The sequence below is a fragment of the Nilaparvata lugens genome, chromosome Y, assembly GCF_014356525.2.
Source record: "Nilaparvata lugens isolate BPH chromosome Y, ASM1435652v1, whole genome shotgun sequence".
Lineage (NCBI taxonomy): Eukaryota > Metazoa > Arthropoda > Insecta > Hemiptera > Delphacidae > Nilaparvata > Nilaparvata lugens.
The window spans coordinates 216,269-229,972 of NC_052519.1; the positions used below are offsets into that span (position 1 = coordinate 216,269).

Genomic DNA, 13,704 nt, shown 5'->3' on the forward strand with positions numbered 1-13,704 from the left:
AGAGAGTATTTCCTCAGATTTTTTGTCTGAAATCGCTTTATAAATCACAATGTAGAAAAATGTGCTCCAGCGTTTCGTCTGCTTCGAAGTTACCACACATTAGTCAAGGTATTTGAGGGTTGATTGTATACTCGACACCTTTCAAGTGGAGAACGATAGTTTCAGTATGCATGGAAATCCTTATCTGGCTAAACAATCTAACTATAATGTGGTCAGTTGAATTTAAGATATGGATTTAAGATATGGAGCGATGTCGTAGGTTGTCAACTCTAACTGCTGTGAAAACAAAACTGAGTGATCGCGTCCGAGTGGAAATTTAATTTTGAGTGAAATTAATTCTTAATAGGCATTAAGGGCCGGTTTCCGAGCTCGGGATCTATAAGTTCTAGACTTACACAGTCCAGGACTAAAATAAGCGCTTGGGTCTAAATCGACTTTCTAAGTCTCGATTTTATCTTATAAACTCCGGGGTCTATAAGTTCTCGACTTATTTGAGTCCAGGACTTTAATGTAGTAAACATGAGGGAAATTCACAATATTTTGCTGTAGTATTGTTGGCATTATAGCAAATCGAAAACAGCTGATTGCAGCGGGATAATTCAAATGAGCATGCTCCCCAAACTATTTTGTAAAAATACGTTTCGATTTCTTTGTAGGCCTATTCAAAGCAAAACTTAACCTTTTGAAAAATGAATGAATAAACACATTTTCATTTTACGTTACAGTATGCTATTATTGATAAAAATTTCATTAGTCTATTGTGTTTGTTTGAAAACGTATTTGTTTTGAAAAAAACTGGAATAATAATTTATTATTGTTATATTAATATGTTGAATTTGACATTGATTTATAACATTCATATTGGAATATAAATTCCAAGGCAATCCTTGTATTATTTTTCTTGAACATTTTTAGGTTATGTCACATTCGTAAAATGAGGTTAGATTTTTACGCATACTTTTCTGATACAATTTTATTGCAAAATAAACTTGCAAACTATAAATTATGAATTTAGATTGACTAATCCAAATAAATTAGGTATTCCATGATATCTATTTGGCTTTTTATCTACTCCAAAACAATAACTGAATTGTGTTTGCTCAGTTTGCTGGACTTATAAGCCCTTCACTCAGAAAGCGAAATTATAAACTCCACGGTCTAACGTGATCTCTAAACTCCAGAGTCTATTCAAGTCCTCAACTACGTTAACGCTCTGACTCGGAAAGCCAATTTTCTTACTCCAGAGTTTAAAGCCAGTTAAAGTCTAGAACTTAGCTAAATCCCGAGCTCGAAAACCGGCCCTTAGTGTACAAATTTCAAGTTTTGAGAACGGTTTGTGTCAGGTGAACAAAATAATCGTTTTTTTTAAACTTCAACCAGAGACTCATTTTGAACGTTGATAGTTTGCTAATACAGTTATAGGTTAAAGAAAATAATTGAAATACAAACCTTCACGCGCAGTTGGCTTGATATTTGGACCTTGAACTCCCTGCATCAACCCTTGAACTAAAAATCTGGTGTGGCGCACTCACACAACTTTCCTTGCTGTTGAAAATTTTATAATGAAAATTTATCACCTGATGCTAGTGTTCCCGCGCATCTCGAGTCTACTATTCAAAGATCCAAGCCAGCTGGTGACATGACTATAACGCTGGAGACACGAAGTTTGCTATCTCTTCATAGTGAATGATTTAATAGAATCAACAGTTACCAACAGTTTGTAATTGAAATAATCACATCTTCTCGGATTTCGAGCTTATTTTGAATTTTAGGTGAAAACGTTACTCAACATTAATTGTAGAGATTTTTATTCTCAATCTTTTCTACTTGGAATTTTTTGTTTAAATTGTATCTGAAGCCTGATAATTGGGAATCTAAAATTAAACTTTGCATAGATGGGGCGGAGCTCCTGAGATTTTTACTGATATGGGACTTGTGGCAGTTTATAGAGCTTATCAATGACTATTTTAAGTATAAATTGATCAAAATCGTTGGAGCCGTTTTCGAGAGAATCGCGAAAAAACCCTGTTTTTGACAACATTTTATCCGCCATCTTGAATTGCATTAGATAGAAAATGTTCGTGTCGGATCCTTATATTGTGTAAGGACCTTAAGTTCCAAATTTCAAGTCATTCCGTTAATTGGGAGATGAGATATCGTGTACACATACACACACACACACACACACACACACACACACACACACACACACACACACACACACACACACACACACACACAGACCAATACCCAAAAACCACTTTTTTGAACTCAGGGGACCTTGAAACGTATAGAAATTTGGGTACCTCAATTTTTTCGGAAAGCAACACTATCCTTACCTATGGTAATAGGGCAAGGAAAGTAAAAAAATACCAGACCTCCATTACTAAGGAGGGAAACATTTAGAGACAAACCGAATCATCAACAGAGGAACTTCAACATACCGTTATCTACTGTGGCCTACAAAGGCTTATCCATTTATCTCTACGAAATTTTAAAATGATTAGACGCCGAATAATCAGGTGATCAGAGACCATAAAATCGCGTTCTTCTCAATACGAATTTATTGAATACTTCCTTCACTAATTTATAGATGCTACACTATGTTGATAATAGAGGGGAAACTAGATAGCATTCTTGAGAAGCTAGATTCTCTAGACAAGAAGGTTGACACATTGAATTGTCGTTTTGAAAAAGAAATAGAAGAGATTAGATCCGAAGTTCACCTCGTGAAACAAAACGCCAAGAGTAACGAAGAGAAAGAGCGAAAATTCAATTTATTGGTATACGGTGTTCCAGGTAGCAACTTTGTTGACATGAATAAGAGAATATATTATATCATGAATATATTGAAGTATCTGCTTCCCGATATAAACAACAATAGCATAAAGGATTTATGGAGGACAAATAGAAGAAGAGAGAGAGCACCAGTACTTGTGAAATTCAACTCCAACTAAAAATATGGTATTGCGGAAGAAAGGGAAACTCCAAGAAGAAGAACACTTCAAAAATGTCCAAATCAAGGAGGATTTGACCCAAGATACTAGAGCAATCAGAAGAGACTTGTTTGCGCATCTATTGAAGTTGAAGAATGAGGAAAAACACGTTGTAATGATTTCACTTGATCAAAGTTTAGAAAATTTTATAATATCTAAATTTTAAATTACTGTTGATAATTACGTACTGTATCATAATTTTTATTACTGTTGATCTTGACACTTTGACTTCCTTCTGACATAATTATTGAGCTATTGTTTGTATTGTAATTTTTTAATAATAATTACTCCTGATTCCCACTAGTTGTTATATTTTTATTGAATTGAGTGTTTCAATTTTTCAATATATTCGAATTCAAAGTAATGAGAATGATGAATTTTTAATTTCCAACTTTCAAGGATGCTGTGAAGGTTTGCACTAAGAAACTCTTGATAAACTTTTATCGAATTTTTCTCATTGAATTTGGTAGCGGTAGATTGATGATTTTCAGTTGATAATTTCTGTTTTTTCATCTTTTGCAGGAGTCCTTACAAGTTCAACTTGCTCAGCTGAGAAGTCTTTCAGAAAAAAACCAAGCCGTGAACAGCATGATGATGCAGCAACTGCTGAACCCACCAATGCCGATGTCCTACAACATAATGTGGCCTCCAAACTATTACGGAATGCCACTTCACCCAATTGTGGGCAATCCATTGGTCAACAGCTTGGCTTCCCAATACAACCAACCCAATTATTTCCCGAATAGCGCAGCCAACACTTTTGTCACAAACTCATTGTACCAGCAGAATCCTTTGCTTAACGTGGGATTGCCGACGACACCTGCTAATGTGCCAATGAATGCCGGGCCGGTGCCACCTCCACCCCCTGCGCCATCACCCCCTGCAACTGTCACAGCTGGCAGCTGTCATGCAGATTCGTCTAGTGGAGAAACTGTTTTAGCTCCACCCTCTCCCTCCCCTATAGAGCAAGAATCAGTTGCTGTGGAGTCTCCAGTGAATCAACTATCAGATGCATTGCAAGATTCTGATGCCAATACAGAAACGACTGCAGAAGTGGAAATTCTCGAAGAGACGCGTTTAGTCTCCAAGGATCGAGGTAATGACTGGGAGACGTTTGACTCGGCCAATGAAGCTAACAGGGAGAGTGCTGACTCGGATGTGGACACGGACGCAGGCGGCCAGGCGGCCAGGCGACCTACCTTCAATCCACTCACTCAGCGAACCAGCAAGCCGATGTCGCGTTCCGCCAGGAAGAGACTGCGCAAATCTATGCTGAAAAACAAGGACAAAGGATCGGCTGCCGCCACTCTGCCGGTCATCGCCGATAATAGTGAATCGAATCTGACCACAACAGACTTCATTAGTTCATCAGCTTCAACCACGACTATGGTAAGTTTGGTTTGTTAATAATAATTTTAGTCATTTCGATCCTGTCTTTATTGACTATTCAAAATAATCAATAATTATCATGAAATTCATGATCTTCATTCATGAATTCATTCAGCCTATCAGTTATTCATCCATTAAATCACAAGTATTACAGTAGTAGAATTAAAAATCATGAGCGAGCCCAATACTTTTGTTTTTAAATCTAGTCCAATAATCGACTAAAGTATGGCTACGTTTAGCATCACAACAAGAATTTCCTCTTCGAAAATAAATAACCGCTGTAAAATGCATAGATTTAACAAAATTATCAATTTCGATAAATCAATAAAATAAATATTGGGTTTCCATTTCCAAATGTTCGGAACTGACATAATTTGTTTGATTCACTCTCCTATGTCGATTAATATCACTCATATTTTATTGCTTGACCTTTAAACAATGTATAAGCTCATAAAATATAAGTATACAATGCATACCGAATTATAAAATTGAAACAAGGAGATTCATATGTATCATATTATTTAATATGCTTTCTTTTTTGCTAGCTATTATAAAAAAAACAGGTGAGTGTCAATTTATTCTATTATGCAGATGTTCAACAACATTAATTTCAAGTGTAAAATTCAATAATGAAATATCATTCATAATGCCACATCCACATGTTGGCCCAATGTCGATTAGCGCCAGTTTGTGGATGGGTGGCCTTCATTGGGCTTTGCAAGGAATCGCACCTGGGCGAACATGTCGTTGCGGCATTAGAGATTTTAATACCAGTAGATTTTTATACAATTAATCAATCAATATCTTTACTGTTGAGCACCTGAAACTTTTCTATTGTACACTATTTTAATTTCTTGAACGATATCCTCCGTTGTTGTCATTTTAACTCAGTATTTCCCGAAAGCTCTCCATAATCTTGTGTGCCATTTCTCTTGCAAAGCTTTCAAGGTTATCACACTGTGCAACATTATAAGGAAAGGAGGCAATCATACAGAAAATGACAGCCATTCCAGGAGAAATCAAAGAACATCCTATAAAGTTTGAGGAATGCGGCACCAAAATTTGGCTACATTAATTATGATCTGAGTGAGAAAATTGTTGTTATGTCAGAAAAATATTAATGTGGTTCAATTTGTTTTCAGGATAGTAGCAATGAAGCTGAAACTCTGTGTCCACTTCAGACTCAAGAGCGAACAATGAAACCAAAGATAAATCCAAGAGTAATAAAACCAATAAGGAAGGCCTGAAGAAGAATGAAGAAAGTAAAAGTGAAGTGGTTGCTAACAATCAAACTAGTGCTAAAAAACGTGCCGAGCGTCCCCGTACCGAGCTGAGGAGACCAAACTGTACAATTGTCGAACTAGAACAAAACACGAATGTAGCCCTAACTGGCATTAAAATAACTACTGATGAGATTAAGAATGAGCATTCCACTGCTGTTGAAACAAAAGATACCAAGTCAAGTGTTGTTGAAGTTGAAAATGAAAAATCAAGTGTAGACAAAGAGGACTTTGGCAAATCAAGTGTGTGTAAAGATAGAAATGATAAGTTGAAGGGTAATGATACGTTGAATAAGAAATCAAGTGATAATAAGTGAAAGAAATGAAAGAATCTAGTGCAGTATCTATAACGGACGATAAAAAAAGTGAGGATAGAGCTAATGATAAGAAAATTCCATGTGATGATGATGAAACCAAATCGAAATCAATTGCTATTACTAGTGATAACATTTCAAATAAAACAATCGTATCTGACCAAAGCCTCTCGAAATCTGATTGTGCACCGCAAGAAGAGAATTCAAAGCGAGAGTTAGTAAAAGATAGGAAATCATGGAAAGCTATGAAATCGAAAAACGAGAAACCTGAAAGTACAAAAACAACTGGCATAAAGCTAGAATTAGTTAAGGATTGGAAATTGCTAGACAGTATCACGAAAGACAGTATTTACGTTCCAAAACCTGCCAAAGAACAATCTGCCACTGCAACAAACGACAACGTCACACCAGAAAACCATTGTGATATCATAGATAGAATTATGTAAGTATCTAATTTATTTGTATTATTAGTGTGTTACCATTGTGATATCTTTATTCCATTGTGATAGAATTATTCAAGTACGTATATAATTTATATTTATTACCACCAGGTAACCCATGCTTCGCAAGGAACTGTTTAAAGGAAAAAAAAAGATTTTAGACAAACTGAAAATTTGACGTAGGTACTGAAATCACGTGTAAGCCGATTTTTTCCTTTATTATAATCATTATCGATTATAGATAGATGAGCTATTAGTAGCTTTGAATGTGAATAACTTTCAAACGGTTCGAGACATCAATGAGCGGTTTTCGCCATTCATTTTCTCTTGAAATTCTGTAATGAAATCATGTATCATATGACGATCTTCCAATTAAAAAAAATGAAGTTGGATTCAAAATGGCGGTTCCAAGACAAAAATTTTGATTTGACAAAAGTATTTATTTCTATCCGATTAGGTTCCCCAATCATCGAATTTCTATTTTAAAAGAAACATTCAGCTGTTCAATCCTGTATATAGTGTGGATGTGGAAAAAGAGGATAATATAGATAGAAGTACAATGAAAGGATAATGAAAGGATGGAAAAAAAGCCGTTGAATTTTATTTATGATCACTCTCAAGCAAAATTAGCAAAGTATAACAAACTGGAAGCATGACGAATTGATCACTTGACAAACTGAAAACTTGTAATGAAATCGTGAAGGCTTGAAAATAGGCCTATAACCATCCTCGGTAAATTAAAAATCTATATGCAAAATTTCAAGTTGATCAGTCCAGTAGTTGAGACGTGATGATGTCAGAGAGTATAGAATGTAATAGAGCAGCCTTCCCATAGAGTGGAGCTTGCTCGACCCCCCAACTCTCTGGTTGGGTACCTCACCATAGCCGTCTTAAGGCATTATATGGCAAGCGTTACGGAAATCGTCCATATTTTTAGTTCTAATAAGAATATCGCAACAAAATTAATTTCCATGTTTTCCTTACATAATCCCGTGCAATTGATGTCATACCTTTTCATTTGAGCTACAACTGTTCGTTAGTTATCAGAGTGGAAGCTAAAATGGTTATATTCAATGTTTGCATACATTTCTACTCTCTTCAAGTAGATAGAAACTAAGATTTCAGACGGACTTTTTTGCTCGAAATCCCCTCTCCCCCCTCCCCCCTCGTCCATCCCGCCTCCCCTTCCCCCCGCCTGGATGGTGGGGGTTGTTCTAAAAATAGATTTCCCCCTCCCCCTGCCCAGTGGTGGTGAGGGGGTTGAAAAGAGAGAGATATATCTTTCTCTCTCTCTCTCTCTCTCTCTCTCTCTCTCCCCTTCCCCCTCCCCAGGTGAGGGAAAAAAAATTCCTTTTAGGAGGAAAAATTCCCTCTCTATAGAGGGAAAAAATAATTTCCCTTTTAGGAGGAAAAATTCCCTCTCTATACTGACAGATTAAAGTGAATCCATTTCTCTAATGCTATACTGAAAGATTAAAGTGAATCCATTTCTCTAATGCTATACTGACAAATTAAAGTGAATCCTTCACTCTAATGCTATACTGGCAAATTAAAGCGAATCCATTTCTCTAATGCTATACTGACAGATTAAAGTTAATTGAGAAATTCTCTCTCTCTCTCCCCCAGTATAGATGAGGGGGATGAATAAAGTGAGGGAAAAATTAATTTCCCTTTTAGAGGGAAAAATTCCCTCTCTATATCTATACTGACAAATTAAAGTGAATCCTTCACTCTAATGCTATACTGACAGATTAAAGTGAATCCCTATCACTCTACATCTAATGCTATACTAGTGAATCCAGAGTGAGGTCAATGACTCTCTCTACATCTATACTATACTAGTGAATTGAGAAATTCTCTCTCTCTCACATCTAATGCTATACTGTACTAGTGAATCTCTACAATGATCTAAGTTCTTTTACATTTTTTATCTGCAATATCGTACAAGCATTTCCAAAGTTCATCGGAATTTTTAACAACAGATAATGCTGAATCATTTGTACAATCATAATGTAGATGACCGCTGTCTAGTATATCGAGCAATTCGAATATCTCAGATAAAATTGGAAAGTGTATATTTTCTGTTTTTGTTAACGGTAAATCAACATCTTGACATCCTGTTGAAAATTTAATATTCTTTGCAATTGAATCAAATTTGTTAAATGAAATTGACATCAAGAGACGAGTTAATTTTTTGAATTTTGAAAAACCATAACACTGCATGTTAACGGCTTCCCAGATGTTTGACATGTGTCTCTCACTATAGATGAGGGGGGTGAAAAGAGAGAAAGATATATCTCTCTTTCTAAATTGATGAGATGCACGTGTTGTACCTAGAAGGGGCTCGTGTCTCGTCTGTATAAAAAAGATCACACCACACGTGTTGTCAGGTCTAGCTCTAAGCAGATACTAAACTAAAAATCGTGAATGGGATATTGGAATGAAAAATCATTTGAAGGCAGAAAACGTTTATTTACACATTTCAGCAGCACAACTATTCATAATTTCATCTTCAATTTTAATTAGCTTATCTATACACAAATTATGAGAACGATAATAACATAGATAGTCTCTTATGTCATTTAAATTAACCGTGCTTAGAAAAATGTCTTTCAATTGTTTTGCCAAACTATAATTTTCACGAGTTGATTTCCTAATTGCACTTTCACACTCATCGTGCCAATCAATACAGTTAGTTTTTTAACCTCACTTCCAATTCGTTGTCGGCAGCCAACCACTTTCTCGGATCCATTATATGCGAATGAACAAAACTAAGTGTAGGCAGGAACAATTATAGAGTAATTAAGTGGTCTTTCTTCATTAATTGTCGACAGACAACATGTACGTGCTTTATGCAGTCTCAATGCATGCATTCAATAAACACACTGAATCTCTTTTCTGTTGTAGAAGAATCCATAACAAGCAAAGTTTCTTTTCTGTGAATTCATGTACATCGCAGCCATTTTCATACTTTGCATTCAATTGTTTTCGCACAAGAAATTATTTGTTTGATACATATTTTTAAACAACAAAGAATTATAATGTTGAGCGGTAAACAAAGAACACCGCCCATCTGGTCTATTTTTATGAATGTTACACACAGCATAACACCATGAACTAGTGAAAAAGCTGAAATCAGGTTTTGGAAAATCCTCTGGTACATTGAACGTTGCTATGCAATCTTCTTAAAAACTTTGCTTTCTCAGTTCCTTTTGTGAAAATTTTCTCATAACTTGCAAGGTAATCACGTATTAATGAGTCACTGTATTCTAAATTTTATTTTATGATAGTGGCGTTCTAACCATGTTACATCGTTATATAATTTTGCACTCAATTCTGTCTTTGCAAATGGTGATTTGAAATGGAACACAATATAATTATTAAACTGATCAATTATGGCAAGTTCTTCCACAATAATTTGATTACAATCTTGTTTAAACCAGTGAAGATCAACCGTAGCAATTTTCGCACTCGCTTCCTTGTCCACTTCTTTATCTTCGGTGGGCTCGTTGAATCCTTCGTCTTTCTCCCTCCCCTCCTCTTCTCGTTTCTCCTCCTCCACCTGCAGCGGCTTCGGTGTACTGCACCTTGCTTCATAATAGAAACTATCAGAATCAAGATCGCATTGAATTCCAATAGAGCGAGTTTGTGGCTTGTCCAAAATATCAGAACACAAAGAATAGGACATGTTGTCTGTTCAAAGGTGAAACTGATAATGAACTAAATTGAGCAGAATGCACACCTTATATAGGCGGTGCGCTCTATCAATAAAATTACTGAACTTCTTTCACCATGCTCGTCAGAGGTGTGTACTCCATCACACAATCGCTAATTAAAACGCAATACGCGGAAGTATTTGCAGGTACTGCACTATTAAATTCCATTTCAATACGAACATCTGTCAATGATTTCAAATGGTGTGAACAATCTACAACAATCAGCGGTGTTGATTCACAAAACGTTTTAAAGTCAATTTCTGTTCCGAGTTCGCTATTGATTGAATGATTATAATACGAGGGCGCGAAATCCAGGAACATGCGGTATAATACCTCCTTCTTACCTAGCAGATTTTCATATGGATAATACTTGCTGTTCAAATATACTTTAACATTGTAAATACCACAGCTATCAAAATTAGATATTGATTTTTTAATTATATTCTTATGATCGGTTTGAAATGCAATTATAACATATTTTGGACTATCAAAACTCGATGTGGTACGAACTGCCCAAGAATGGTCAAGTGAATTTTGCAAATTTGGTAATTCACAAATTTCCCAATGCCGAAAATCTAATTTCAGTGGAGTGTCAGCATCGAGCAGTCTCAAAAATTTCAGTCTTACATGATCTTCTAAAGTTATGTAGGGCATTCTCCATTGCAGTTTTGTAATTTTCACACTAACGCTTGTTCCACTTGTAGACTCAACACAATTTAGGTCTGTCGGTGACCTCAATAAGACGAGTTCCTGTTTCAAATTTAAAATTATTCTTTGAAAATCTTCAAAAAATGGGAGGATTAATTTCAGCGGTACACAGAAAGTGAATTTATTATCTGTTAGCTCATATCCTGCTCTGTCAAAACCAGCCAAGTGATATGTGTTTTTATCGAGAGTATTTTTCACTAATATAGCTTTTATTGTGGATGTTAATCCAATCAATCTTGATTTAGAAATTTGCTGACCTGCTAATTCATATCGTATTTCGTCAAAAAGGTTGCCGATTACGTTACTGCTTAATTCATAGTCGGCTGCAACTGGTGCATCAGCCGGCTCTTTTCCCGGTTTTGTGCAGTTAACTGTTCCCTCAATAAATATAATGATTTGCAAGGTAAAGAATAGACATCTAAAGAATTTATGCCAATACGTGCCTCTTCAGAGTTTTTTATTCCCTGTCCCGAATAAACTGTATGAGTGCAAAACAACATTATTAAAACCAAGTATCTTTCCAATCGAATCAGTACGTGTTAAATCAATGGGTTTATCAGAATGAATTTCAATCTTCATAGTATTTACGTTTGGGCATATAATAAGTTTATTCTTCTTCTCATCAATATTCAATTTATTCTTTAAAGATTTTATAATATCTTCAACTTCATATGCACCCATATCCAGCTCAATTAATCTATCGCCATATTTGAAGCTGGAATTTGTTCCTTTGTTAATGTTTGCAATACTATTGTAACTAGAAAAATTAATCAATCCAATTTCCCATTCACGATTTTTATCCAATTCTATAATTTCTTGTAAATGTTCATAGAGGTTACTTGTGTTAGATCTTAATGTAATAACAACCATCTTGTGTGTGTGTGTGTGTGTGTGTGTGTGTGTGTGTGTGTGTGTGTGTGTGTGTGTGTGTGTGTGTGTGTGTGTGTGTGTGTGTGTGTGTGTGTGTGTGTGCATTCAGCACAAACACTTAATTATAACTGATTTGCAAGAAACAATAATGTAAGATGACCACAAAAATCGCTATTTAATGGTTGCATATGCTCTACATTATAAAATATATTTACTCCATTTTCTTTTTCCAATATTTGTCCAATTCATATGGCGGTTGTAAATTTCCAATTGGATCAAAATACCAAACATTAGAGCCAACCTTCTTATATGCTACCCAATGTGTGCCATCCTCGCTTTCCCTTGCTAAATTCACAATGGCATTCTCGTTTTTTAGAATTTTTTTGGGTAATGCATCTAGCATATATATACCTCTTAGCTGAATCTGTAATAATTTCGACCAATCAATCAAATCATAATTACTCAATTCTCCTTCAATATTCATGCCTTCTTCTTTCTCTTCTTCCTACTCTTCTTTGTTGTTCTACGTTTCTTAACTTGTTTTTGAGGGAATAAACTCACTCCATATGATGATGGGGGTAGGGGTGGAATTAAAACTCTCCCTCCACTAATACTAGGAAAAGGCTTCAAAAAATAGCCTTTCCCTGCAATATGCTTTTTCAACTGAGCTATAGCTTTGCGTCTAATATCATTACTATAACTTCTCCTCTCATTCTTCCCCTTCTTCTTCTTCTTTCTCAAAGACCCACCAAACGCCACTTTAGCTTTCATGACGTTTGTAACAAGATAGCTAAGTGCTTTCTCAGCAAGGGGTGTTTGAGGATTTTTGAAAATGTCCCATGCAGCATTTGCTAGAGCTCTGTCAGCTACCGCTCGAGTTTTATTATCGCTATTCTGCGTATATGCTATATCATGTACCTTGCAAGCTCTATCTAATGAATTTATACCTTGATCACCTCTCTTTAACCTTTCATTAACCTTCGTGCCAGGCCCACACCACTCGTAGCCCCCCTGGGAGGTGAATTTCTTCCTGGAGGTTATCAATTACCTTATTTAGAATAGTTGATGTCACATTACCTGCCAAACCTGACACACCTTTAAAAAGTTTTGCCGCTGAACTCAAGATTCCTCTACCTCGTTTCCTCGAACTCTGCTTTCTCCTACATACCATTTTCTTACCTTTCAACTCGATGGTTGAACATTAACTGAGGTTAATTAATAATTACACCAACTTAATCAAAAGAAAATTGAATTGGTTTAATTTTCAATCGAGTTGGAAATGAATTCACACACTATGATACATTGCTTGAATGATAAGAATATTATTTCAAATCTGAAAAGGTGAAGTCAATTTGAAAAGGGGGAAATGATCTCGTTGCGCCCACCCACATCTGCAGGAACACGTGCCAAAACAGATGTGGGAGGGAGCGAGCGAGTCAGCGAAGCCAGCGCCGCTTGGGTGTACGGCTGTGTGTGTGTAGCGGTAAAGACTACTGAGCATGCCCGCAACAAACTATAAAAGGTGTGCTCACCTTATTTAAATATCATTCACAACAGAGCAGCTGAACCAGCATTTCTTCTTCTGTGTGTTTCTACTATTCATTGTGAACAGGTAAGAATTGAAAACAATTTTTATAGAAACAATAATACAATTCACTCATACATTCATCTCTACATCAGATTATCATCAAATTGTCATCATTGAATTGACATTCTCTGCATGGAGTGACTAATATCAGTTATTGAAATAATATTGATAACATTGTTGCATGATCGAATACTTTAAACAATAATTCAATTTCCAATCACTTCAAATAATATTTCCTTTGCATTCTAATCACTTCAAATAATATTGGTAACATTGTTGCATGATCGTTCTAATCACTTCAAATAATATTTCCTTCCCATCAATTTCTAATCAGTTCAAATAATATTGGTAACGAATAATTGATGCATGAACGTTCTAATCACTTCAAATAATATTTCCTTCC

The 13,704-nt window shown here is 35.7% G+C and overlaps 3 protein-coding genes across 3 annotated transcripts in view; all 3 read left to right on the forward strand.

Annotated features, from left to right (window-relative positions):
* Positions 1 to 3,549, forward strand: part of LOC120355155 (peroxisomal carnitine O-octanoyltransferase-like) — a 6,958-nt gene extending 3,409 nt beyond the window's left edge. The window contains exon 3 of the mRNA XM_039443478.1: positions 3,519 to 3,549. Within this exon, the coding sequence (XP_039299412.1) occupies positions 3,519 to 3,549 (31 nt within the window). The remainder of the gene's footprint in view (positions 1 to 3,518) is intronic.
* LOC120355201 (verprolin-like) lies at positions 3,523 to 5,952 on the forward strand. The gene is made up of 2 exons (XM_039443535.1): positions 3,523 to 4,385; positions 5,528 to 5,952. Exons 1-2 carry the CDS (start codon positions 3,585 to 3,587, stop codon positions 5,630 to 5,632), a joined length of 906 nt encoding a protein of 301 aa, XP_039299469.1. The 5' UTR covers positions 3,523 to 3,584; the 3' UTR covers positions 5,633 to 5,952.
* A 5-nt stretch (positions 5,953 to 5,957) lies between these two features.
* LOC120355156 overlaps positions 5,958 to 13,704 on the forward strand; it is a 29,256-nt gene continuing 21,509 nt past the window's right edge. Inside the window, exon 1 of the mRNA XM_039443479.1 lies at positions 5,958 to 6,421. Within this exon, the coding sequence (XP_039299413.1) occupies positions 5,988 to 6,421 (434 nt within the window). The 5' untranslated portion in view covers positions 5,958 to 5,987. The remainder of the gene's footprint in view (positions 6,422 to 13,704) is intronic.